Consider the following 25,847-nt stretch of genomic DNA (forward strand, 5'->3'; position numbering starts at 1 on the left):
CCGAGGCAATTCGGTTCATCGTTTATTATAGATAAATGTGTAAATTACATCGATTTAATGATGCAGTACCTATTCCTGGCTCTATTCTCTCTGCTCTCTTAACATGTCTTAATGGTTACAGTGAGTGATGAAACTTTAATTAGCACAGGGGCTTGATGACTATTACAGTTTACATATTTATTGTTATTTTAACTTACAATATGTACCATACATCGTATCAGTGTCATTTCAACCACTATTTGGTTTTGCATTTTCCCGATCTGACTACATTTAAGCGTCTGAATGATATTAGGTGCAAGTCAAAGTTATATAATTATCGTGTTCCTGTGCTCATCTAACGAGTTACATCAGGTTAAAATTCATCGGTAACGAATAGATTGTTCTCAAAAGAATCAACGGCGAATTATGTACCTTCCCTTTCCAGTCATTACTGAATTTAAACATATTGTAAAATTATATGGAAATCCGGAGTATCCGTAAGTTGTTGGTTTTATTTTTAAAAACAGAGAAACTGCATCATTCACACGCATCAATCAAATGAAACGATATCCCACTAAGTTCAAAGCGTTGTAAAGACGTAGATCAAGCACATGTGCACGGTTTTCAGCTGATTTTCTTACTAGAAGGTAAAAAATAAGGTAAAATGCCGTTCTTCATAAAACCGGGACGTGGAAAGGCATCTGCAAGCCGATTTTCAAAGGTAATAATAAATTATGTATTTGTAACTTTTGTATATTTTTACAAAGCGATATCTAAATATTGATTGAAAGAAGTCAGATTGTGAGACAGGTTTCACAGTTGAGAAAGCTGGTCAGCTGGTTTGTAATTATCGGACGTTGATTTGATTCAACTGCTGAAATTACCTCGTGATGCTAAATCTGAGGCATTGTTTTGGTTATATGAAGCATGATGAGACATGCTATATGTGTGCATTAAACAGGTTGGGGACAATTCCCGTATATGCAGGATAGTCCTGCATTTGAGTAGGGATTTCACGGCTCATGTTTTTTCAGCTCGGTTCGGTTTCAACTTTTTTTTATCGGTTTTCGATTTTTTCGGTTCGGTTCAGACAAATCTTAATTGAACACTTTTTAAGTCTATTTTCTATCAAAAACAAGTTTTGCTTTAGATTAAAAGATGGTATATCACTTCAACAATTTTTTTTTGTATCAAAATTTTACTTCTAATTAAAAACATAATTAATTGCGTCATGAAAAATAATCCACAGCACTATATCCTATATAGATTGAAGTTCAAAAAGTGCATGCAGCAAAGAAATTCATTAATTATTTTATATCATTTTGTGTCTTAATTAGACATATAACACGATTAAATACCAATTTTTGTTCAAATATTGAGTATCATTTATGATCTGTCAGCAGTGAAACATCTTTAAAAAACATAATTGAACATTTTTTATCTTTTTAACTCTTTCAGTACTATTGACACATTAATCAGTCACAGAGACTCGTATCCTTTATGATACATTATTTCGTCACCAAAACTATTCTCGTATCCTTCATGACGCATTATTATGTGATGATTGACATGTGAAAATCGTAAGTTTTACCGCAAATCAATACATCTGTTTTATCTCAGAAAAAGTGTTTAAAAAGTATTATGCATTGGAATTATAATAGAGATAAACATTATTACGTACCAGGTGCATGTTCAATCGTAAAATGGTTTAATTCACGGAAACGGGATTGTTTACAATCGGCAACACAATGGCGGCTTGATTTAGCTGCCGATATTCTGCGGGATTGTTATCGAAAAAAATACAATAAAAAAATCAGTTATAAAATATCAAACAATAAGTGAAATATATCATTTAGATATTATGTATGTGCAAAAAAATGTCGGCAGACAGCAAAAAACGATCTTCTGAATGACTGAACTTGCACACGTGTTACACATATATGTCGGTCAACAGGTGTATTTCTCGGGATTCTGACAAACAGCTTCGCCGTATTTTCAATGAAATAATCTGCACAGTTTATACACGTAAATTACAGGTATTATAGGACAGTTATTTTTTTTAATGAACCGAACCGAAACTAAGAATTATCGTACCGAACCGAACCGTACAGTTGAATTTTTCAGTTAACCCTATTTTCGGTTAACCGTGACACTCCTACATTTGAGTAACAGTCCTGCATATGAGGGATAATTTTGTTACACAAATGCAGGATTTTGTGAAATAAAAAGAGATAAAGTTGTTTTAAACATGTTTATCAATAAAGGGCATCCTAATTTTTACATGACAACATCACTAAAACAACTTTCCACATTATTACTCAAATGGAAACAAATTTATCTAAATGTTTGTGAAAGTCACAAACAAAATCACCTCTATAGAGTCTTCAATCAGTTATATGGCTATACAGGACTGTTACTCAAATGCAGGACTATCCTGCATATACAGGAGTGTCCCCAACCAGTTAAAGGGACAATTCACTCAGGCTAATTCTTTTACATAACCAAGAAGCAAAAATATAGCATAAATGTATTGTTCTGCACTTCTTATGAAACATATAACGTAAAACATTGACAAATTCCATGACATTGTTTAGAATTTTAATTAATGTTGTTGAAATATCAAATCGTTGATCAATACGATTAAGCAGGTACAATATGGAAGCTGTACCCATACCTGAGCAAAATCACGCACGTTAAACAAATAAACTACATAACCACTTAGAGGGTGTTAAAATGATTTTTAGACAAGACAATTCACCTAATAAGGTAAACATACTACTGTTGGAGCGATTTCAGTAGTTCTAGACAACAGATGTATTACTCTACGAGCAAGGGACAGGGTTTGGCATACAAGAAGTTCGACCACAATGTGTAATGATGGACAGCAAGCGAGTTTGAACATCTACACACATGTCACCACCATGAGCTTTTTAGGCATACCACAGGAAAACCGACTGATCTAATTTCCATTAGAACTGGTTTTTTTCGATATATGTACAAATCTTAATGTTTTCCTAGACTGAATTGTCCCTTTAAATTGACTGAAATGAAAAATAAACATTTACAAGGTTGGGGGTTTTCTTGCTAATTATACTAAACTAACTTGCTTATTATACGCAAACTGGATTATTATACCCCAATTGGAGTATGGATTTATTACTTAAAATATATAATGCATCAAAATGAACTTTTCCCAAACATTTTTACAAATTGTATTTATCTAATTATGAAACAGTACACAAATGCAAACATTATATTCATTTGCATGTCAGAAAGTATTGAAAATAGATGCAATATTTTTAGAAAAGTTGCATCAAGTTCCTAAGTAACAAACGATACTACTGCACAAATTTTAGTAAATTGCACTTTATCTTGGCATGTGTTAATGCAATTTTTTGAAAAGTATAACAAAAGTTGAGATTTCCGCGATTTAGGCTATTTTTAGTAGCAAATCCATACTCCAATTGGGGTATAATAATCTAGTTTGCGTATGATACACAAGTTAGTGGTTTTCTGTTTAATTTACACAATACTATTACAGTGTCGGAGGTGGATGGCTGACGTTACTAAATATACCATATTTAGAAGAGTTACTCCAATTCAAACTATTTTAGAAGTTTAGTACGACGAGCCACTTTTGAAACATTATAGATAACATGTACAAAGTAATCAAGTATGTTCTATCTATTTGTCACTTTCCATTGTATTAGTGTTGCTATATTGTTTTCTGTAGATAGAATTAATTTCCCTTGATTTTATATTTTTAAAAAGTAAAGTGTTGTATTTTAGGGTGGATCCAAAAGGAAAATACAGAACAACAAAGATGCAGGTTTTAACAAAAGGACAAAGAGAGAAGATGAAGAAATTGAAAGTGATTCTGATATTGGAAGGTGAATAAATAATTTTGTGATTTGACTGATTTTAATAAATATCTTCATTTTCTCAATGCCTAAAAAGTGAGTTCCAGTGAAAACTTGAATTTGTAAGAACAAAAAATAATGTAGTCTATTTATATTTCAGTGACGCAGAAAACAATAAGCAAAAGGTTGAATATGAATCATCATCAGAGGATGAAGAAACAGCAGAGGAAAAGAAACTCCGCCTTGCAAAACAGTATCTAGCACAAATAGAAGCTGAAGGTAAATTTTCTTTAATGCAGATAAAGGAAATAAGAGGAAGTTAAAGTGACAGGATTATACAGCAAGATCACATTTCTTTCCAATGTTTTAATTGATCATCACTATATTTATACTTTAATTTCACTTTCACAGCTAAAATGTACCAAACACAAAGCTAAGAAAGTGTTAAATGTTTGAGTGTTTCTTTATCTGATTAGATAAAACGATTTTATATTCCAGAGGCAGAAAAACGAGAGGACGAGGAAGACATCAACAGAGATATCGTGTCTCACAGATTAAAGCAAGATATTGTAAGTGTATGATTTTACTGTTATTCCAGATAGAGTATTCAACCTAATGAGTGCCCATGGCACTTAAAACATGCAAAAAAATAAAGTGGCGATTATTAGAACCAACTCTGAACAAGTCTTTTATAAAATAATTGCACAATTGCAAAATAATTGAAAAAAAAGTATACACAGTTTTCATATTTTAAGTCTGCATTAAATTGAGGTATAAGTGAAGTTGCGGCCTGAAAAACAGGACAGGCATTTAAAGAGATGTTGGCGCTTATTTGGTCAAATATGATATGCATTACCAAATCTGGTAAATACCAAAAATAATATTTCATAATTTGTAAGAATAGGTAACAACGACCATGGAGTAATAGATGATCAAATGATGCAAATAAAAACGCACAAAATATCTAACAACTTTTCTTATGACTAAAGTTTTTTCCAATCTAATTGTAAATCTGCATATTCATTAAATATTATGTTGAGAATCATTGTAGCTTATGTATTATTCAATTCTTCTTTAAACTGTTGTTTAGCTGGAACAAACAGGACGACTACAGAGACAAGTAGCTGACAATGTGAGTAGATTTATATACAAACAAATGAGTAATTATAAGGGGTGACAAAGTCTGTGTGAATAAGGTAAAAAGCCCTTTAGGCTGGGAATTTTAGGACAACATTGATCTGTAGTCAGGGCTTGATTTTGATCTCCAGGTATTCCACTTTTCTTCCTGACACTTTCTCCATCTGAATACCTGAGACTTGAATTGATAATGGGATGAATTAATGTAGTTAGTACATGTAATGATGTCGTTTAGAGCTGGTTTATGTTGTGTAATTCACTATTGAATGTTATAATAATATAGCTGAACCCAGAGGCCAACTTGATTTGCTTTCTTCTAAAAAGAGAAAGAAACCTTCTCAGAAGATCTTCCAGTTTATACCTTAGATGGAAGAGCTTACAGAAACAGGAGATCAAGTGATCAGAAATTACATTCTAGTAGAGGAGTGCAAATTGAGTTAGGCTCTGTTGATTTCAACTTGTACTCAAAGAACCTGTTTAAATCCTTTGTTGGTCCAAACAAATCTTTTCACTTTAAATTCAAGTACAATTAACTTAAATAAGGCAGTTTTTCTATCCATTCTATTAACTTATAAATACATAAATGATGTCTGACTGTAGTGAATATTTTAATAATTTTAATTTTAGTGATATGTTTTACAGTAGACATTTCAGATCGTTGTTTCAAACCAGTGATGATTTTTTCCACAGTACCTAGAACCTACACTAGAGGACATGACAGTTCTGAGAGGCCATCAACTATCGGTTACCTGTGTAGTTATCTCCCCTGATAGTCGACATATCTTCACAGGCTCCAAGGATTGTTCCATTATCAAATGTAGGTATACAGGCTTCATGGATCATTCCATTATACAAATGAAAGGTATACAGACTTTGATAATTGTTTTCATTGGTTGCTATGAGACTATGACTGTGATAGGTGACACTTTCCAGTAATTATGACCACATATCTTGATGATAATTTAAGTCACAATCACTTTAAGGTGGGACAAATTGTATTCAGCCAACCTCATTTTAATAGTAGTACCTTGTCACCCCTGTATCTGTAAAGTAAGTATACTTAATAAGTGTAATAAAACGGGTGATTTATGATGCCAATAACTTCATCTGTGCTTTATTTACTAATATAAAGAAGGAAAAAAATCAGGACCTATTGAAACATTCAACTCATTCGATGTATTCCATTCAACCGTGTTCGACACAATGAGTTTTACTGTATTAGACATCAGAAAGTTGACCATAATGGGAAAAATGGATAGACATTTTCATTTTGACATTAAAGTAAATTTAGACATGTTATAATGTTTTATACTTTTTATTGTGAATAACATTTGCAGGGGACATACAGAGAGGGAAGAAGGTAGCTGTGATACCTGGAGGGAGGAAAGGAACAGAGAAGTCACACGTAGGACACACAGACCACATCCTCTGTCTAGCCATATCATCAGATGGCAAATATCTGGTGAGCACAACATCATAGTCACTTACACGGATTACATCATAGTCACTTACACTTTCATGGAAAACATCATAGTCACTTACACAGGAAAACATCATAGTCACTTACACTTTCATGGAAAACATCATAGTCACTTACACATTCATGGAAAACATCATAGTCACTTACACATTCATGGAAAACATCATAGTCACTTACACATTCATGGAAAACATCATAGTCACTTACACATTCATGGAAAACATCATAGTCACTTACACATTCATGGAAAACATCATAGTCACTTACACATTCATGGAAAACATCATAGTCACTTACACATTCATGGAAAACATCATAGTCACTTACACGGAAAACATCATAGTCACTTACACATTCATGGAAAACATCATAGTCACTTACACATTCATGGAAAACATCATAGTCACTTACACATTCATGGAAAACATCATAGTCACTTACACATTCATGGAAAACATCATAGTCACTTACACATTCATGGAAAACATCATAGTCACTTCACACGGAAAACATCATAGTCACTTACACGGAAAACATCATAGTCACTTACACGGAAAACATCATAGTTACACATTCATGGAAAACATCATAGTCACTTACACATTCATGGAAAACATCATAGTCACTTACACATTCATGGAAAACATCATAGTCACTTACACATTCATGGAAAACATCATAGTCACTTACACATTCATGGAAAACATCATAGTCACTTACACATTCATGGAAAACATCATAGTCACTTACACATTCATGGAAAACATCATAGTCACTTACACATTCATGGAAAACATCATAGTCACTTACACATTCATGGAAAACATCATAGTCACTTACACATTCATGGAAAACATCATAGTCACTTACACATTCATGGAAAACATCATAGTCACTTACACATTCATGGAAAACATCATAAACACATTCAGAAAACATCATAGTCACTTACACATTCATGGAAAACATCATAGTCACTTACACTTACATGGAAAACATCATAGTCACTTAACATTCATGGAAAACATCATAGTCACTTACACATTACGGAAAACATCATAGTCACTTACACATTCATGGAAAAACATCATAGTCACTTACACATTCATGGAAAACATCATAGTCACTTACACATTCATGGAAAACATCATAGTCACTTACACATCATGGAAAACATCATAGTCACTTACACATTCATGAAACATCATAGTCACTTACACATTCATGGAAAATCACACTTCATGGAAACATCATAGTCACTTACACTTCATGGAAAACATCATAGTCACTTACACATTCATGGAAAACATCATAGTCACTTACACATTCATGGAAAACATCATAGTCACTTACACATTCATGGAAAACATCATAGTCACTTACACATTCATGGAAAACATCATAGTCACTTACACATTCATGGAAAACATCATAGTCACTTACACATTCATGGAAAACATCATAGTCACTTACACATTCATGGAAAACATCATAGTCACTTACACGGAAAACATCATAGTCACTTACACGGAAAACATCATAGTCACTTACACATTCATGGAAAACATCATAGTCACTTACACGGAAAACATCATAGTCACTTACACGGAAAACATCATAGTCACTTACACATTCATGGAAAACATCATAGTCACTTACACGGAAAACATCATAGTCACTTACACATTCATGGAAAACATCATAGTCACTTACACGGAAAACATCATAGTCACTTACACATTCATGGAAAACATCATAGTCACTTAAACGGAAAACATCATAGTCACTTACACATTCATGGAAAACATTATAGTGAAATATGTATCAAAGTTATGCGTTTCTTTCAAAATTATTTTGAAATGTTTTTACTTTCTCCTTGGCAGGCGTCTGGTGGTCGTAATAAATTAGTTCATATTTGGAATCCTGATGACTGTTCACATCTTCATTATTTCCCAGGCCATAAGGATGCCATTTCTGTAAGTATATTCAATCAAATAATTTGTTCAAAACAAATAAGGAAGATATCATATTATCTATCAGAAGGTAAGAGGTGTATAATGTATGATGGTGTACACAATTTGTTTTTTTCTCGTGTAGAAATAGACTCTCAGCATCCAGGAAAAGTATTTTGCATTAATGTACGTAGTTATGTTTATTTCATAGGTGATTGTTGTGCTGGTAGTTTTTGTAGGTAGTTTTTGTAAAGAAACCCAACAAGTTTCTCACCTGTCCCACTAAGAGATTTGTAGATGTGATATTATTTGAATTAAAAATAACCCAACTAACTTCCATCCAAGATAATTGATGGGGTTGATTAAAAGCATAGTTATATCTTTAAACCACAGAAATAGCTAGGATCTTTAGGATATTGTACATGACTGTCTTTATTGTGTGTAAACTGTGTTATGGAACTATTCAAATCTTGATTGTACAATTCTTTATTTTTCATACTTCAGAGTTTAGCATTCAGGAAAGGAACACATCAACTATTCAGTGCATCACATGACCGCTCTGTGAAGATTTGGAATGTGGAAGACAGGACATACATAGAAACACTGTAAGTGGGAAGTTCTAACATACTAAAACACTGTAAGTGGGAAGTTCTAGGACATACATAGAAACACTGTAAGTGGGAAGTTCTAGGACATACATAGAAACACTGTAAGTGGGAAGTTCTAGGACATACATAGGAAACACTGTAAAAGGGAAGTTCTAGGACATACATAGAAACACTGTAAGTGGGAAGTTCTAGGACATACATAGAAACACTGTAAGTGGGAAGTTTCTAGGACATACATAGAAACACTGTAAGTGGGAAGTTCTAGGACATACATAGAAACACTGTAAGTGGGAAGTTCTAGGACATACATAGAAACACTGTAAGTGGGAAGTTCTAGGACATACATAGAAACACTGTAAGTGGGAAGTTCTAGGACATACATAGAAACACTGTAAGTGGGAAGTTCTAGGACATACATAGAAACACTGTAAGTGGGAAGTTCTAGGACATACATAGAAACACTGTAAGTGGGAAGTTCTAGGACATACATAGAAACACTGTAAAAGGGAAGTTCTAGGACATACATAGAAACACTGTAAGTGGGAAGTTCTAGGACAAACATAGAAACACTGTAAGTGGGAAGTTCTAGGACATACATAGAAACACTGTAAGTGGGAAGTTCTAGGACATACATAGAAACACTGTAAGTGGGAAGTTCTAGGACATACATAGAAACACTGTAAGTGGGAAGTTCTAGGACATACATAGAAACACTGTAAGTGGGAAGTTCTAGGACAAACATAGAAACACTGTAAGTGGGAAGTTCTAGGACAAACATACATACATAGAAACACTGTAAGTGGGAAGTTCTAGGACATACATAGAAACACTGTAAGTGGGAAGTTCTAGGACATACATAGAAACACTGTAAGTGGGAAGTTCTAGGACATACATAGAAACACTGTAAGTGGGAAGTTCTAGGACATACATAGAAACACTGTAAGTGGGAAGTTCTAGGACATACATAGAAAACACTGTAAGTGGGAAGTTCTAGGACATACATAGAAACACTGTAAGTGGGAAGTTCTAGGACATACATAGAAACACTGTAAGTGGGAAGTTCTAGGACATACATAGAAACACTGTAAGTGGGAAGTTCTAGGACATACATAGAAACACTGTAAGTGGGAAGTTCTAGGACATACATAGAAACACTGTAAGTGGGAAGTTCTAGGACATACATAGAAACACTGTAAGTGGGAAGTTCTAGGACATACATAGAAACACTGTAAGTGGGAAGTTTCTAGGACATACATAGAAACACTGTAAGTGGGAAGTTCTAGGACATACATAGAAACACTGTAAGTGGGAAGTTCTAGGACATACATAGAAACACTGTAAGTGGGAAGTTCTAGGACATACATAGAAACACTGTAAAAGGGAAGTTCTAGGACATACATAGAAACACTGTAAGTGGGAAGTTCTAGGACATACATAGAAACACTGTAAGTGGGAAGTTCTAGGACATACATAGAAACACTGTAAGTGGGAAGTTCTAGGACATACATAGAAACACTGTAAGTGGGAAGTTCTAGGACATACATAGAAACACTGTAAGGAAGTTCTAGGACATACATAGAAACACTGTAAGTGGGAAGTTCTAGGACATACATAGAAACACTGTAAGTGGGAAGTTCTAGGACATACATAGAAACACTGTAAGTGGGAAGTTCTAGGACATACATAGAAACACTGTAAGTGGGAAGTTCTAGGACATACATAGAAACACTGTAAGTGGGAAGTTCTAGGACATACATAGAAACACTGTAAGTGGGAAGTTCTAGGACATACATAGAAACACTGTAAGTGGGAAGTTCTAGGACATACATAGAAACACTGTAAGTGGGAAGTTCTAGGACATACATATAGAAACACTGTAAGTTCTAGGACAAACATAGAAACACTGTAAGTGGGAAGTTCTAGGACATACATAGAAACACTGTAAGTGGGAAGTTCTAGGACATACATAGAAACACTGTAAGTGGGAAGTTCTAGGACATACATAGAAACACTGTAAGTGGGAAGTTCTAGGACATACATAGAAACACTGTAAGTGGGAAGTTCTAGGACATACATAGAAACACTGTAAGTGGGAAGTTCTAGGACATACATAGAAACACTGTAAGTGGGAAGTTCTAGGACATACATAGAAACACTGTAAGTGGGAAGTTCTAGGACATACATAGAAACACTGTAAGTGGGAAGTTCTAGGACATACATAGAAACACTGTAAGTGGGAAGTTCTAGGACATACATAGAAAACACTGTAAGTGGGAAGTTCTAGGACATACATAGAAACACTGTAAGTGGGAAGTTCTAGGACATACATAGAAACACTGTAAGTGGGAAGTTCTAGGACATACATAGAAACACTGTAAGTGGGAAGTTCTAGGACATACATAGAAACACTGTAAGTGGGAAGTTCTAGGACATACATAGAAACACTGTAAGTGGGAAGTTCTAGGACATACATAGAAACACTGTAAGTGGGAAGTTCTAGGACATACATAGAAACACTGTAAGTGGGAAGTTCTAGGACATACATAGAAACACTGTAAGTGGGAAGTTCTAGGACATACATAGAAACACTGTAAGTGGGAAGTTCTAGGACATACATAGAAACACTGTAAGTGGGAAGTTCTAGGACATACATAGAAACACTGTAAGTGGGAAGTTCTAGGACATACATAGAAACACTGTAAGTGGGAAGTTCTAGGACATACATAGAAACACTGTAAGTGGGAAGTTCTAGGACATACATAGAAACACTGTAAGTGGGAAGTTCTAGGACATACATAGAAACACTGTAAGTGGGAAGTTCTAGGACATACATAGAAACACTGTAAGTGGGAAGTTCTAGGACATACATAGAAACACTGTAAGTGGGAAGTTCTAGGACATACATAGAAACACTGTAAGTGGGAAGTTCTAGGACATACATAGAAACACTGTAAGTGGGAAGTTCTAGGACATACATAGAAACACTGTAAGTGGGAAGTTCTAGGACATACATAGAAACACTGTAAGTGGGAAGTTCTAGGACATACATAGAAACACTGTAAGTGGGAAGTTCTAGGACATACATAGAAACACTGTAAGTGGGAAGTTCTAGGACATACATAGAAACACTGTAAGTGGGAAGTTCTAGGACATACATAGAAACACTGTAAGTGGGAAGTTCTAGGACATACATAGAAACACTGTAAGTGGGAAGTTCTAGGACATACATAGAAACACTGTAAAGGGAAGTTCTAGGACATACATAGAAACACTGTAAGTGGGAAGTTCCTAGGACATACATAGAAACACTGTAAGTGGGAAGTTCTAGGACATACATAGAAACACTGTAAGTGGGAAGTTCTAGGACATACATAGAAACACTAAGTAAGTGGGAAGTTCTAGGACATACATAGAAACACTGTAAGTGGGAAGTTCTAGGACATACATAGAAACACTGTAAGGAAGTTCTAGGACAACATAGAAACACTGTAAGTGGGAAGTTCTAGGACATACATAGAAACACTGTTAGTGGGAAGTTCTAGGACATACATAGAAACACTGTAAGTGGGAAGTTCTAGGACATACATAGAAACACTGTAAGTGGGAAGTTCTAGGACATACATAGAAACACTGTAAGTGGGAAGTTCTAGGACATACATAGAAACACTGTAAAAGGGAAGTTCTAGGACATACATAGAAACACTGTAAGTGGGAAGTTCTAGGACATACATAGAAACACTGTAAGTGGGAAGTTCTAGGACATACATAGAAACACTGTAAGTGGGAAGTTCTAGGACATACATAGAAACACTGTAAGTGGGAAGTTCTAGGACATACATAGAAACACTGTAAGTGGGAAGTTCTAGGACATACATAGAAACACTGTAAGTGGGAAGTTCTAGGACATACATAGAAACACTGTAAGTGGGAAGTTCTAGGACATACATAGAAAACACTGTAAGTGGGAAGTTCTAGGACATACATAGAAACACTGTAAGTGGGAAGTTCTAGGACATACATAGAAACACTGTAAGTGGGAAGTTCTAGGACATACATAGAAACACTGTAAGTGGGAAGTTCTAGGACATACATAGAAACACTGTAAGTGGGAAGTTCTAGGACATACATAGAAACACTGTAAGTGGGAAGTTCTAGGACATACATAGAAACACTGTAAGTGGGAAGTTCTAGGACATACATAGAAACACTGTAAGTGGGAAGTTCTAGGACATACATAGAAACACTGTAAGTGGGAAGTTCTAGGACATACATAGAAACACTGTAAGTGGGAAGTTCTAGGACATACATAGAAACACTGTAAGTGGGAAGTTCTAGGACATACATAGAAACACTGTAAGTGGGAAGTTCTAGGACATACATAGAAACACTGTAAGTGGGAAGTTCTAGGACATACATAGAAACACTGTAAGTGGGAAGTTCTAGGACATACATAGAAACACTGTAAGTGGGAAGTTCTAGGACATACATAGAAACACTGTAAGTGGGAAGTTCTAGGACATACATAGAAACACTGTAAGTGGGAAGTTCTAGGACATACATAGAAACACTGTAAGTGGGAAGTTCTAGGACATACATAGAAACACTGTAAGTGGGAAGTTCTAGGACATACATAGAAACACTGTAAGTGGGAAGTTCTAGGACATACATAGAAACACTGTAAGTGGGAAGTTCTAGGACATACATAGAAACACTGTAAGTGGGAAGTTCTAGGACATACATAGAAACACTGTAAGTGGGAAGTTCTAGGACATACATAGAAACACTGTAAGTGGGAAGTTCTAGGACATACATAGAAACACTGTAAGTGGGAAGTTCTAGGACATACATAGAAACACTGTAAGTGGGAAGTTCTAGGACATACATAGAAACACTGTAAGTGGGAAGTTCTAGGACATACATAGAAACACTGTAAGTGGGAAGTTCTAGGACATACATAGAAACACTGTAAGTGGGAAGTTCTAGGACATACATAGAAACACTGTAAGTGGGAAGTTCTAGGACATACATAGAAACACTGTAAGTGGGAAGTTCTAGGACATACATAGAAACACTGTAAGTGGGAAGTTCTAGGACATACATAGAAACACTGTAAGTGGGAAGTTCTAGGACATACATAGAAACACTGTAAGTGGGAAGTTCTAGGACATACATAGAAACACTGTAAGTGGGAAGTTCTAGGACATACATAGAAACACTGTAAGTGGGAAGTTCTAGGACATACATAGAAACACTGTAAGTGGGAAGTTCTAGGACATACATAGAAACACTGTAAGTGGGAAGTTCTAGGACATACATAGAAACACTGTAAGTGGGAAGTTCTAGGACATACATAGAAACACTGTAAGTGGGAAGTTCTAGGACAAACATAGAAACACTGTAAGTGGGAAGTTCTAGGACAAACATACATACATAGAAACACTGTAAGTGGGAAGTTCTAGGACATACATAGAAACACTGTAAGTGGGAAGTTCTAGGACATACATAGAAACACTGTAAGTGGGAAGTTCTAGGACATACATAGAAACACTGTAAGTGGGAAGTTCTAGGACATACATAGAAACACTGTAAGTGGGAAGTTCTAGGACATACATAGAAACACTGTAAAAGGGAAGTTCTAGGACATACATAGAAACACTGTAAGTGGGAAGTTCTAGGACATACATAGAAACACTGTAAGTGGGAAGTTCTAGGACATACATAGAAACACTGTAAAAGGGAAGTTCTAGGACATACATAGAAACACTGTAAGTGGGAAGTTCTAGGACATACATAGAAACACTGAAACACTGTAAGTGGGAAGTTCTAGGACATACATAGAAACACTGTAAGTGGGAAGTTCTAGGACATACATAGAAACACTGTAAGTGGGAAGTTCTAGGACATACATAGAAACACTGTAAGTGGGAAGTTCTAGGACATACATAGAAACACTGTAAGTGGGAAGTTCTAGGACATACATAGAAACACTGTAAGTGGGAAGTTCTAGGACATACATAGAAACACTGTAAGTGGGAAGTTCTAGGACATACATAGAAACACTGTAAGTGGGAAGTTCTAGGACATACATAGAAACACTGTAAGTGGGAAGTTCTAGGACATACATAGAAACACTGTAAGTGGGAAGTTCTAGGACATACATAGAAACACTGTAAGTGGGAAGTTCTAGGACATACATAGAAACACTGTAAGTGGGAAGTTCTAGGACATACATAGAAACACTGTAAGTGGGAAGTTCTAGGACATACATAGAAACACTGTAAGTGGGAAGTTCTAGGACATACATAGAAACACTGTAAGTGGGAAGTTCTAGGACATACATAGAAACACTGTAAGTGGGAAGTTCTAGGACATACATAGAAACACTGTAAGTGGGAAGTTCTAGGACATACATAGAAACACTGTAAGTGGGAAGTTCTAGGACATACATAGAAACACTGTAAGTGGGAAGTTCTAGGACATACATAGAAACACTGTAAGTGGGAAGTTCTAGGACATACATAGAAACACTGTAAGTGGGAAGTTCTAGGACATACATAGAAACACTGTAAGTGGGAAGTTCTAGGACATACATAGAAACACTGTAAGTGGGAAGTTTAGGACATACATAGAAACACTGTAAGTGGGAAGTTCTAGGACATACATAGAAACACTGTAAGTGGGAAGTTCTAGGACATACATAGAAACACTGTAAAAGGGAAGTTCTAGGACATACATAGAAACACTGTAAGTGGGAAGTTCTAGGACATACATAGAAACACTGTAAGTGGGAAGTTCTAGGACATACATAGAAACACTGTAAGTGGGAAGTTCTAGGACATACATAGAAACACTGTAAGTGGGAAGTTCTAGGACATACATAGAAACACTGTAAGTGGGAAGTTCTAGGACATACATAGAAACACTGTAAGTGGGAAGTTTAGGACATACATAGAAACACTGTAAAAGGGAAGTTCTAGGACATACATAGAAACACTGTAAGTGGGAAGTTCTAGGACATAGAAACACTGTAAGTGGGAAGTTCTAGGACATACATAGAAACACTGTAAGTGGGAAGTTCTAGGACATACATAGAAACACTGTAAGTGGGAAGTTCTAGGACATACATAGAAACACTGTAAGTGGGAAGTTCTAGGACATACATAGAAACACTGTAAGTGGGAAGTTCTAGGACATACATAGAAACACTGTAAGTGGGAAGTTCTAGGACATACATAGAAACACTGTAAGTGGGAAGTTCTAGGACATAACATAGAAACACTGTAAGTGGGAAGTTCTAGGACATACATAGAAACACTGTAAGTGGGAAGTTCTAGGACATACATAGAAACACTGTAAGTGGGAAGTTCTAGGACATACATAGAAACACTGTAAGTGGGAAGTTCTAGGACATACATAGAAACACTGTAAGTGGGAAGCTTCTAGGACATACATAGAAACACTGTAAGTGGGAAGTTCTAGGACATACATAGAAACACTGTAAGTGGGAAGTTCTAGGACATACATAGAAACACTGTAAGTGGGAAGTTCTAGGACATACATAGAAACACTGTAAGTGGGAAGTTCTAGGACATACATAGAAACACTGTAAAAGGGAAGTTCTAGGACATACATAGAAACACTGTAAGTGGGAAGTTCTAGGACATACATAGAAACACTGTAAGTGGGAAGTTCTAGGACATACATAGAAACACTGTAAGTGGGAAGTTCTAGGACATACATAGAAACACTGTAAGTGGGAAGTTCTAGACATACATAGACACATAGAAACACTGTAAGTGGGAAGTTCTAGGACATACATAGAAACACTGTAAGTGGAAGTTCTAGGACATACATAGAAACACTGTAAGTGGGAAGTTCTAGGACATACATAGAAACACTGTAAGTGGGAAGTTCTAGGACATACATAGAAACACTGTAAGTGGGAAGTTCTAGGACATACATAGAAACACTGTAAGTGGGAAGTTCTAGGACATACATAGAAACACTGTAAGTGGGAAGTTCTAGGACATACATAGAAACACTGTAAGTGGGAAGTTCTAGGACATACATAGAAACACTGTAAGTGGGAAGTTCTAGGACATACATAGAAACACTGTAAGTGGGAAGTTCTAGGACATACATAGAAACACTGTAAGTGGGAAGTTCTAGGACATACATAGAAACACTGTAAGTGGGAAGTTCTAGGACATACATAGAAACACTGTAAGTGGGAAGTTCTAGGACATACATAGAAACACTGTAAGTGGGAAGTTCTAGGACATACATAGAAACACTGTAAGTGGGAAGTTCTAGGACATACATAGAAACACTGTAAGTGGGAAGTTCTAGGACATACATAGAAACACTGTAAGTGGGAAGTTCTAGGACATACATAGAAACACTGTAAGTGGGAAGTTCTAGGACATACATAGAAACACTGTAAGTGGGAAGTTCTAGGACATACATAGAAACACTGTAAGTGGGAAGTTCTAGGACATACATAGAAACACTGTAAGTGGGAAGTTCTAGGACATACATAGAAACACTGTAAGTGGGAAGTTCTAGGACATACATAGAAACACTGTAAGTGGGAAGTTCTAGGACATACATAGAAACACTGTAAGTGGGAAGTTCTAGGACATACATAGAAACACTGTAAGTGGGAAGTTCTAGGACATACATAGAAACACTGTAAGTGGGAAGTTCTAGGACATACATAGAAACACTGTAAGTGGGAAGTTCTAGGACATACATAGAAACACTGTAAGTGGGAAGTTCTAGGACATACATAGAAACACTGTAAGTGGGAAGTTCTAGGACATACATAGAAACACTGTAAGTGGGAAGTTCCTAGGACATACATAGAAACACTGTAAGTGGGAAGTTCTAGGACATACATAGAAACACTGTAAGTGGGAAGTTCTAGGACATACATAGAAACACTGTAAGTGGGAAGTTCTAGGACATACATAGAAACACTGTAAGTGGGAAGTTCTAGGACATACATAGAAACACTGTAAGTGGGAAGTTCTAGGACATACATAGAAACACTGTAAGTGGGAAGTTCTAGGACATACATAGAAACACTGTAAGTGGGAAGTTCTAGGACATACATAGAAACACTGTAAGTGGGAAGTTCTAGGACATACATAGAAACACTGTAAGTGGGAAGTTCTAGGACATACATAGAAACACTGTAAGTGGGAAGTTCTAGGACATACATAGAAACACTGTAAGTGGGAAGTTCTAGGACATACATAGAAACACTGTAAGTGGGAAGTTCTAGGACATACATAGAAACACTGAAAATGTGGGAAGTTCTAGGACATACATAGAAACACTGTAAGTGGGAAGTTCTAGGACATACATAGAAACACTGTAAGTGGGAAGTTCTAGGACATACATAGAAACACTGTAAGTGGGAAGTTCTAGGACATACATAGAAACACTGTAAGTGGGAAGTTCTAGGACATACATAGAAACACTGTAAGTGGGAAGTTCTAGGACATACATAGAAACACTGTAAGAGGGAAGTTCTAGGACATACATACATAGACACTGTAAGTGGGAAGTTCTAGGACATACATAGAAACACTGTAAGTGGGAAGTTCTAGGACATACATAGAAACACTGTAAGTGGGAAGTTCTAGGACATACATAGAAACACTGTAAGTGGGAAGTTCTAGGACATACATAGAAACACTGTAAGTGGGAAGTTCTAGGACATACATAGAAACACTGTAAGTGGGAAGTTCTAGGACATACATAGAAACACTGTAAGTGGGAAGTTCTAGGACATACATAGAAACACTGTAAGTGGGAAGTTCTAGGACATACATAGAAACACTGTAAAAGGGAAGTTCTAGGACATACATAGAAACACTGTAAGTGGGAAGTTCTAGGACATACATAGAAACACTGTAAGTGGGAAGTTCTAGGACATACATAGAAACACTGTAAGTGGGAAGTTCTAGGACATACATAGAAACACTGTAAGTGGGAAGTTCTAGGACATACATAGAAACACTGTAAGTGGGAAGTTCTAGGACATACATAGAAACACTGTAAAAGGGAAGTTCTAGGACATACATAGAAACACTGTAAGTGGGAAGTTCTAGGACATACATAGAAACACTGTAAGTGGGAAGTTCTAGGACATACATAGAAACACTGTAAAAGGGAAGTTCTAGGACATACATAGAAACACTGTAAGTGGGAAGTTCTAGGACATACATAGAAACACTGTAAGTGGGAAGTTCTAGGACATACATAGAAACACTGTAAGTGGGAAGTTCTAGGACATACATAGAAAACACTGTAAGTGGGAAGTTCTAGGACATACATAGAAACACTGTAAGTGGGAAGTTCTAGGACATACATAGAAACACTGTAAGTGGGAAGTTCTAGGACATACATAGAAACACTGTAAGTGGGAAGTTCTAGGACATACATAGAAACACTGTAAGTGGGAAGTTCTAGGACATACATAGAAACACTGTAAGTGGGAAGTTCTAGGACATACATAGAAACACTGTAAGTGGGAAGTTCTAGGACATACATAGAAACACTGTAAGTGGGAAGTTCTAGGACATACATAGAAACACTGTAAGTGGGAAGTTCTAGGACATACATAGAAACACTGTAAGTGGGAAGTTCTAGGACATACATAGAAACACTGTAAGTGGGAAGTTCTAGGACATACATAGAAACACTGTAAGTGGGAAGTTCTAGGACATACATAGAAACACTGTAAGTGGGAAGTTCTAGGACATACATAGAAACACTGTAAGTGGGAAGTTCTAGGACATACATAGAAACACTGTAAGTGGGAAGTTCTAGGACATACATAGAAAACAGAAACACTGTAAGTGGGAAGTTCTAGGACATACATAGAAACACTGTAAGTGGGAAGTTCTAGGACATACATAGAAACACTGTAAGTGGGAAGTTCTAGGACAAACATAGAAACACTGTAAGTGGGAAGTTCTAGGACATACATAGAAACACTGTAAAAGGGAAGTTCTAGGACATACATAGAAACACTGTAAGTGGGAAGTTCTAGGACATACATAGAAACACTGTAAGTGGGAAGTTCTAGGACATACATAGAAACACTGTAAGTGGGAAGTTCTAGGACATACATAGAAACACTGTAAGTGGGAAGTTCTAGGACATACATAGAAACACTGTAAGTGGGAAGTTCTAGGACATACATAGAAACACTGTAAGTGGGAAGTTCTAGGACATACATAGAAACACTGTAAGTGGGAAGTTCTAGGACATACATAGAAACACTGTAAGTGGGAAGTTCTAGGACATACATAGAAACACTGTAAGTGGGAAGTTCTAGGACATACATAGAAACACTGTAAGTGGGAAGTTCTAGGACAAACATAGAAACACTGTAAGTGGGAAGTTCTAGGACATACATAGAAACACTGTAAGTGGGAAGTTCTAGGACATACATAGAAACACTGTAAGTGGGAAGTTCTAGGACATACATAGAAACACTGTAAGTGGGAAGTTCTAGGACATACATAGAAACACTGTAAGTGGGAAGTTCTAGGACATACATAGAAACACTGTAAGTGGGAAGTTCTAGGACATACATAGAAACACTGTAAGTGGGAAGTTCTAGGACATACATAGAAACACTGTAAGTGGGAAGTTCTAGGACATACATAGAAACACTGTAAGTGGGAAGTTCTAGGACATACATAGAAACACTGTAAGTGGGAAGTTCTAGGACATACATAGAAACACTGTAAGTGGGAAGTTCTAGGACATACATAGAAACACTGTAAGTGGGAAGTTCTAGGACATACATAGAAACACTGTAAGTGGGAAGTTCTAGGACATACATAGAAACACTGTAAGTGGGAAGTTCTAGGACATACATAGAAACACTGTAAGTGGGAAGTTCTAGGACATACATAGAAACACTAAGGATCTAGACATCATAGAAACACTGTAAGTGGGAAGTTCTAGGACATACATAGAAACACTGTAAGTGGGAAGTTCTAGGACATACATAGAAACACTGTAAGTGGGAAGTTCTAGGACATACATAGAAACACTGTAAGTGGGAAGTTCTAGGACATACATAGAAACATGTAGGGACTGACAACATAGAAACACTGTAAGGGGAAGTTCTAGGACATACATAGAAACACTGTAAGTGGGAAGTTCTAGGACATACATAGAAACACTGTAAGTGGGAAGTTCTAGGACATACATAGAAAACTAACTGTAAGTGGGTGGGAAGTTCTAGGGACATACAGTTCTAGACAACATAGAAACACTGTAAGTGGGGAAGTTCTAGGACATACATAGAAACACTGTAAGTGGGAAGTTCTAGGACATACATAGAAAACACTGTAAGTGGGAAGTTCTAGGACATACATAGAAACACTGTAAGTAAGTCACAGCTCGTGTTTCATGGACATAAGTAGGTTAAAGGGAGTCACAGCTGTGTTTCATGGACATAGTAGGTTAAAGGGAAGTCACAGCTCGTGTTTCATGGACATAAGTAGGTTAAAGGGGAAGTCACAGCTCGTGTTTCATGGACATAAGTAGGTTAAAGGGAAGTCACAGCTCGTGTTTCATGGACATAAGTAGGTTAAAGGGAAGTCACAGCTCGTGTTTCATGGACATAAGTAGGTTAAAGGGTAAGTCACAGCTCGTGGTTTCATGGACATAAGTAGGTTAAAGGGAAGTCACAGCTCGTGTTTCATGGACATAAGTAGGTTTAAAGGGGAAGACACAGCTCGTGTTTCATGGACATAAGTAGGTTAAAGGGGAGACACAGCTCGTGTTTCATGGACATAAGTAGGTTAAAGTGGGAGACACAGCTCGTGTTTCATGGACATAAGTAGGTTAAAGGGAAGACACAGCTCGTGTTTCATGGACATAAGTAGGTTAAAGGGGAGACACAGCTCGTGTTTCATGGACATAAGTAGGTTAAAGGGGAGACACAGCTCGTGTTTCATGGACATAAGTAGGTTAAAGGGGAGACACAGCTCGTGTTTCATGGACATAAGTAGGTTAAAGGAGGGCTCTGTTTCACACAGCACAGCTCGTGTTTCATGGACATAAGTAGGTTAAAGGGGAGACACAGCTCGTGTTTCATGGACATAAGTAGGTTAAAGGGGAGACACAGCTCATGTTTCATGGACATAAGTAGGTTAAAGGGGAGACACAGCTCGTGTTTCATGGACATAAGTAGGTTAAAGGGGAGACACAGCTCGTGTTTCATGGACATAAGTAGGTTAAAGGGGAGACACAGCTCGTGTTTCATGGACATAAGTAGGTTTAAAGGGGAGACACAGCTCATGTTTCATGGACATAAGTAGGTTAAAGGGGAGACACAGCTCGTGTTTCATGGACATAAGTAGGTTAAAGGGGAGACACAGCTCGTGTTTCATGGACATAAGTAGGTTAAAGGGGAGACACAGCTCGTGTTTCATGGACATAAGTAGGTTAAAGGGGAGACACAGCTCGTGTTTCATGGACATAAGTAGGTTAAAGGGGGACAGACACAGCTCGTGTCTTTCATGGACATAAGTAGGTTAAAGGGGAGACACAGCTCGTGTTTCATGGACATAAGTAGGTTAAAGGGGAGACACAGCTCGTGTTTCATGGACATAAGTAGGTTAAAGGGGAGACACAGCTCATGTTTCATGGACATAAGTAGGTTTAAAGGGGAGACACAGCTCGTGTTTCATGGACATAAGTAGGTTAAAGGGGAGACACACAGCTCGTGTTTCATGGACATAAGTAGGTTAAAGGGGGAAGACACAGCTCATGTTTCATGGACCACTCTGTTTCATGGACATAAGTAGGTTAAAGGGAGACACAGCTCGTGTTTCATGGACATAAGTAGGTTAAAGGGGAGACACAGCTCGTGTTTCATGGACATAAGTAGGTTAAAGGGGAGACACAGCTCATGTTTCATGGACATAAGTAGGTTAAAGGGGAGACACAGCTCGTGTTTCATGGACATAAGTAGGTTAAAGGGGAGACACAGCTCATGTTTCATGGACATAAGTAGGTTAAAGGGGAGCACACAGCTCATGTTTCATGGACATAAGTAGGTTAAAGGGAAGACACAGCTCGTGTTTCATGGACATAAGTAGGTTAAAGGGTTTCATGACATAAGTAGGTTAAAGGGAGACACAGCTCGTGTTTCATGGACATAAGTAGGTTAAAGGGAGACACAGCTCGTGTTTCATGGACATAAGTAGGTTAAAGGGAAGACACAGCTCGTGTTTCATGGACATAAGTAGGTTAAAGGGGAGACACAGCTCGTGTTTCATGGACATAAGTAGGTTAAAGGGGAGACACAGCTCGTGTTTCATGGACATAAGTAGGTTAAAGGGAGACACAGCTCGTGTTTCATGGACATAAGTAGGTTAAAGGGGAGACACAGCTCGTGTTTCATGGACATAAGTAGGTTAAAGGGGAGACACAGCTCGTGTTTCATGGACATAAGTAGGTTAAAGGGGAGACACAGCTCGTGTTTCATGGACATAAGTAGGTTAAAGGGGAGACACAGCTCGTGTTTCATGGACATAAGTAGGTTAAAGGGGAGACACAGCTCGTGTTTCATGGACATAAAGTAGGTTAAAGGGGAGACACAGTCACAGCTCGTGTTTCATGGACATAAGTAGGTTAAAGGGGAGACACAGCTCATGTTTCATGGACATAAGTAGGTTAAAGGGGAGACACAGCTCGTGTTTCATGGACATAAGTAGGTTAAAGGGAGAGTGGACACAGGTTGGAGACACAGTATGTTTCATGGACATAAGTAGGTTAAAGGGGAGACACAGCTCGTGTTTCATGGACATAAGTAGGTTAAAGGGAAGTCACAGCTCGTGTTTCATGGACATAAGTAGGTTAAAGGGGAGACACAGCTCGTGTTTCATGGACATAAGTAGGTTAAAGGGGAGACACAGCTCGTGTTTCATGGACATAAGTAGGTTAAAGGGAGACACAGCTCATGTTTCATGGACATAAGTAGGTTAAAGGGGAGACACAGCTCGTGTTTCATGGACATAAGTAGGTTAAAGGGGAGACACAGCTCGTGTTTCATGGACATAAGTAGGTTAAAGGGGAGACACAGCTCGTGTTTCATGGACATAAGTAGGTTAAAGGGGAGACACAGCTCGTGTTTCATGGACATAAGTAGGTTAAAGGGGAGACACAGCTCATGTTTCATGGACATAAGTAGGTTAAAGGGGAGACACAGCTCATGTTTCATGGACATAAGTAGGTTAAAGGGGAGACACAGCTCGTGTTTCATGGACATAAGTAGGTTAAAGGGGAGACACAGCTCGTGTTTCATGGACATAAGTAGGTTAAAGGGGAGACACAGCTCGTGTTTCATGGACATAAGTAGGTTAAAGGGGAGACACAGCTCATGTGTTTCATGGACATAAGTAGGTTAAAGGGAAGACACAGCTCATGTTTCATGGACATAAGTAGGTTAAAGGGGAGACACAGCTCGTGTTTCATGGACATAAGTAGGTTAAGGGGAGACACAGCTCATGTTTCATGGACATAAGTAGGTTAAAGGGGAGACACAGCTCGTGTTTCATGGACATAAGTAGGTTAAAGGGGAGACACAGCTCATGTTTCATGGACATAAGTAGGTTAAAGGGGAGACACAGCTCATGTGTTTCATGGACATAAGTAGGTTAAAGGGGAGACACAGCTCGTGTTTCATGGACATAAGTAGGTTAAAGGGGAGACACAGCTCGTGTTTCATGGACATAAGTAGGTTAAAGGGAAGACACAGCTCGTGTTTCATGGACATAAGTAGGTTAAAGGGGAGACACAGCTCGTGTTTCATGGACATAAGTAGGTTAAAGGGAGACACAGCTCGTGTTTCATGGACATAAGTAGGTTAAAGGGGAGACACAGCTCGTGTTTCATGGACATAAGTAGGTTAAAGGGGAGACACAGCTCGTGTTTCATGGACATAAGTAGGTTAAAGGGGAGACACAGCTCGTGTTTCATGGACATAAGTAGGTTAAAGGGGAGACACAGCTCGTGTTTCATGGACATAAGTAGGTTAAAGGGGAGACACAGCTCGTGTTTCATGGACATAAGTAGGTTAAAGGGGAGACACAGCTCTGTTTCATGGACATAGTGTTAGTTTCATGGACATAAGTAGGTTAAAGGGGAGACACAGCTCGTGTTTCATGGACATAAGTAGGTTAAAGGGGAGACACAGCTCATGTTTCATGGACATAAGTAGGTTAAAGGGAGACACAGCTCGTGTTTCATGGACATAAGTAGGTTAAAGGGAAGACACAGCTCGTGTTTCATGGACATAAGTAGGTTAAAGGGAAGACACAGCTCGTGTTTCATGGACATAAGTAGGTTAAAGGGGAGACACAGCTCGTGTTTCATGGACATAAGTAGGTTAAAGGGGAGACACAGCTCGTGTTTCATGGACATAAGTAGGTTAAAGGGGAGACACAGCTCGTGTTTCATGGACATAAGTAGGTTAAAGGGGAGACACAGCTCGTGTTTCATGGACATAAGTAGGTTAAAGGGGAGACACAGCTCGTGTTTCATGGACATAAGTAGGTTAAAGGGGAGACACAGCTCGTGTTTCATGGACATAAGTAGGTTAAAGGGGAGACACAGCTCGTGTTTCATGGACATAAGTAGGTTAAAGGGGAGACACAGCTCGTGTTTCATGGACATAAGTAGGTTAAAGGGGAGACACAGCTCATGTTTCATGGACATAAGTAGGTTACTATTACTTGAAATATCAAGCCCTGAACTATAAAAGAGCATTCAGATTTGATATGACAAAGTCCAG

General features: G+C 37.5%; 1 protein-coding gene across 1 annotated transcript in view; it reads left to right on the top strand.

The window, feature by feature from the left end:
- The first annotated feature begins 1,904 nt into the window (after positions 1–1,904).
- LOC138305111 (U3 small nucleolar RNA-interacting protein 2-like) overlaps positions 1,905–25,847 on the top strand; it is a 30,188-nt gene continuing 6,245 nt past the window's right edge. Inside the window, exons 1-11 of the mRNA XM_069245511.1 lie at positions 1,905–2,015; positions 3,769–3,869; positions 4,000–4,118; positions 4,338–4,408; positions 4,930–4,971; positions 5,667–5,793; positions 6,314–6,438; positions 8,340–8,432; positions 8,913–9,013; positions 9,220–9,226; positions 23,595–23,632. Coding sequence (XP_069101612.1) covers positions 1,920–2,015; positions 3,769–3,869; positions 4,000–4,118; positions 4,338–4,408; positions 4,930–4,971; positions 5,667–5,793; positions 6,314–6,438; positions 8,340–8,432; positions 8,913–9,013; positions 9,220–9,226; positions 23,595–23,632 — 920 coding nt within the window. The 5' untranslated portion in view covers positions 1,905–1,919. The remainder of the gene's footprint in view (positions 2,016–3,768; positions 3,870–3,999; positions 4,119–4,337; positions 4,409–4,929; positions 4,972–5,666; positions 5,794–6,313; positions 6,439–8,339; positions 8,433–8,912; positions 9,014–9,219; positions 9,227–23,594; positions 23,633–25,847) is intronic.

The sequence above is a fragment of the Argopecten irradians genome, chromosome 12 (assembly GCF_041381155.1).
Source record: "Argopecten irradians isolate NY chromosome 12, Ai_NY, whole genome shotgun sequence".
Classification (NCBI taxonomy): domain Eukaryota; kingdom Metazoa; phylum Mollusca; class Bivalvia; order Pectinida; family Pectinidae; genus Argopecten; species Argopecten irradians.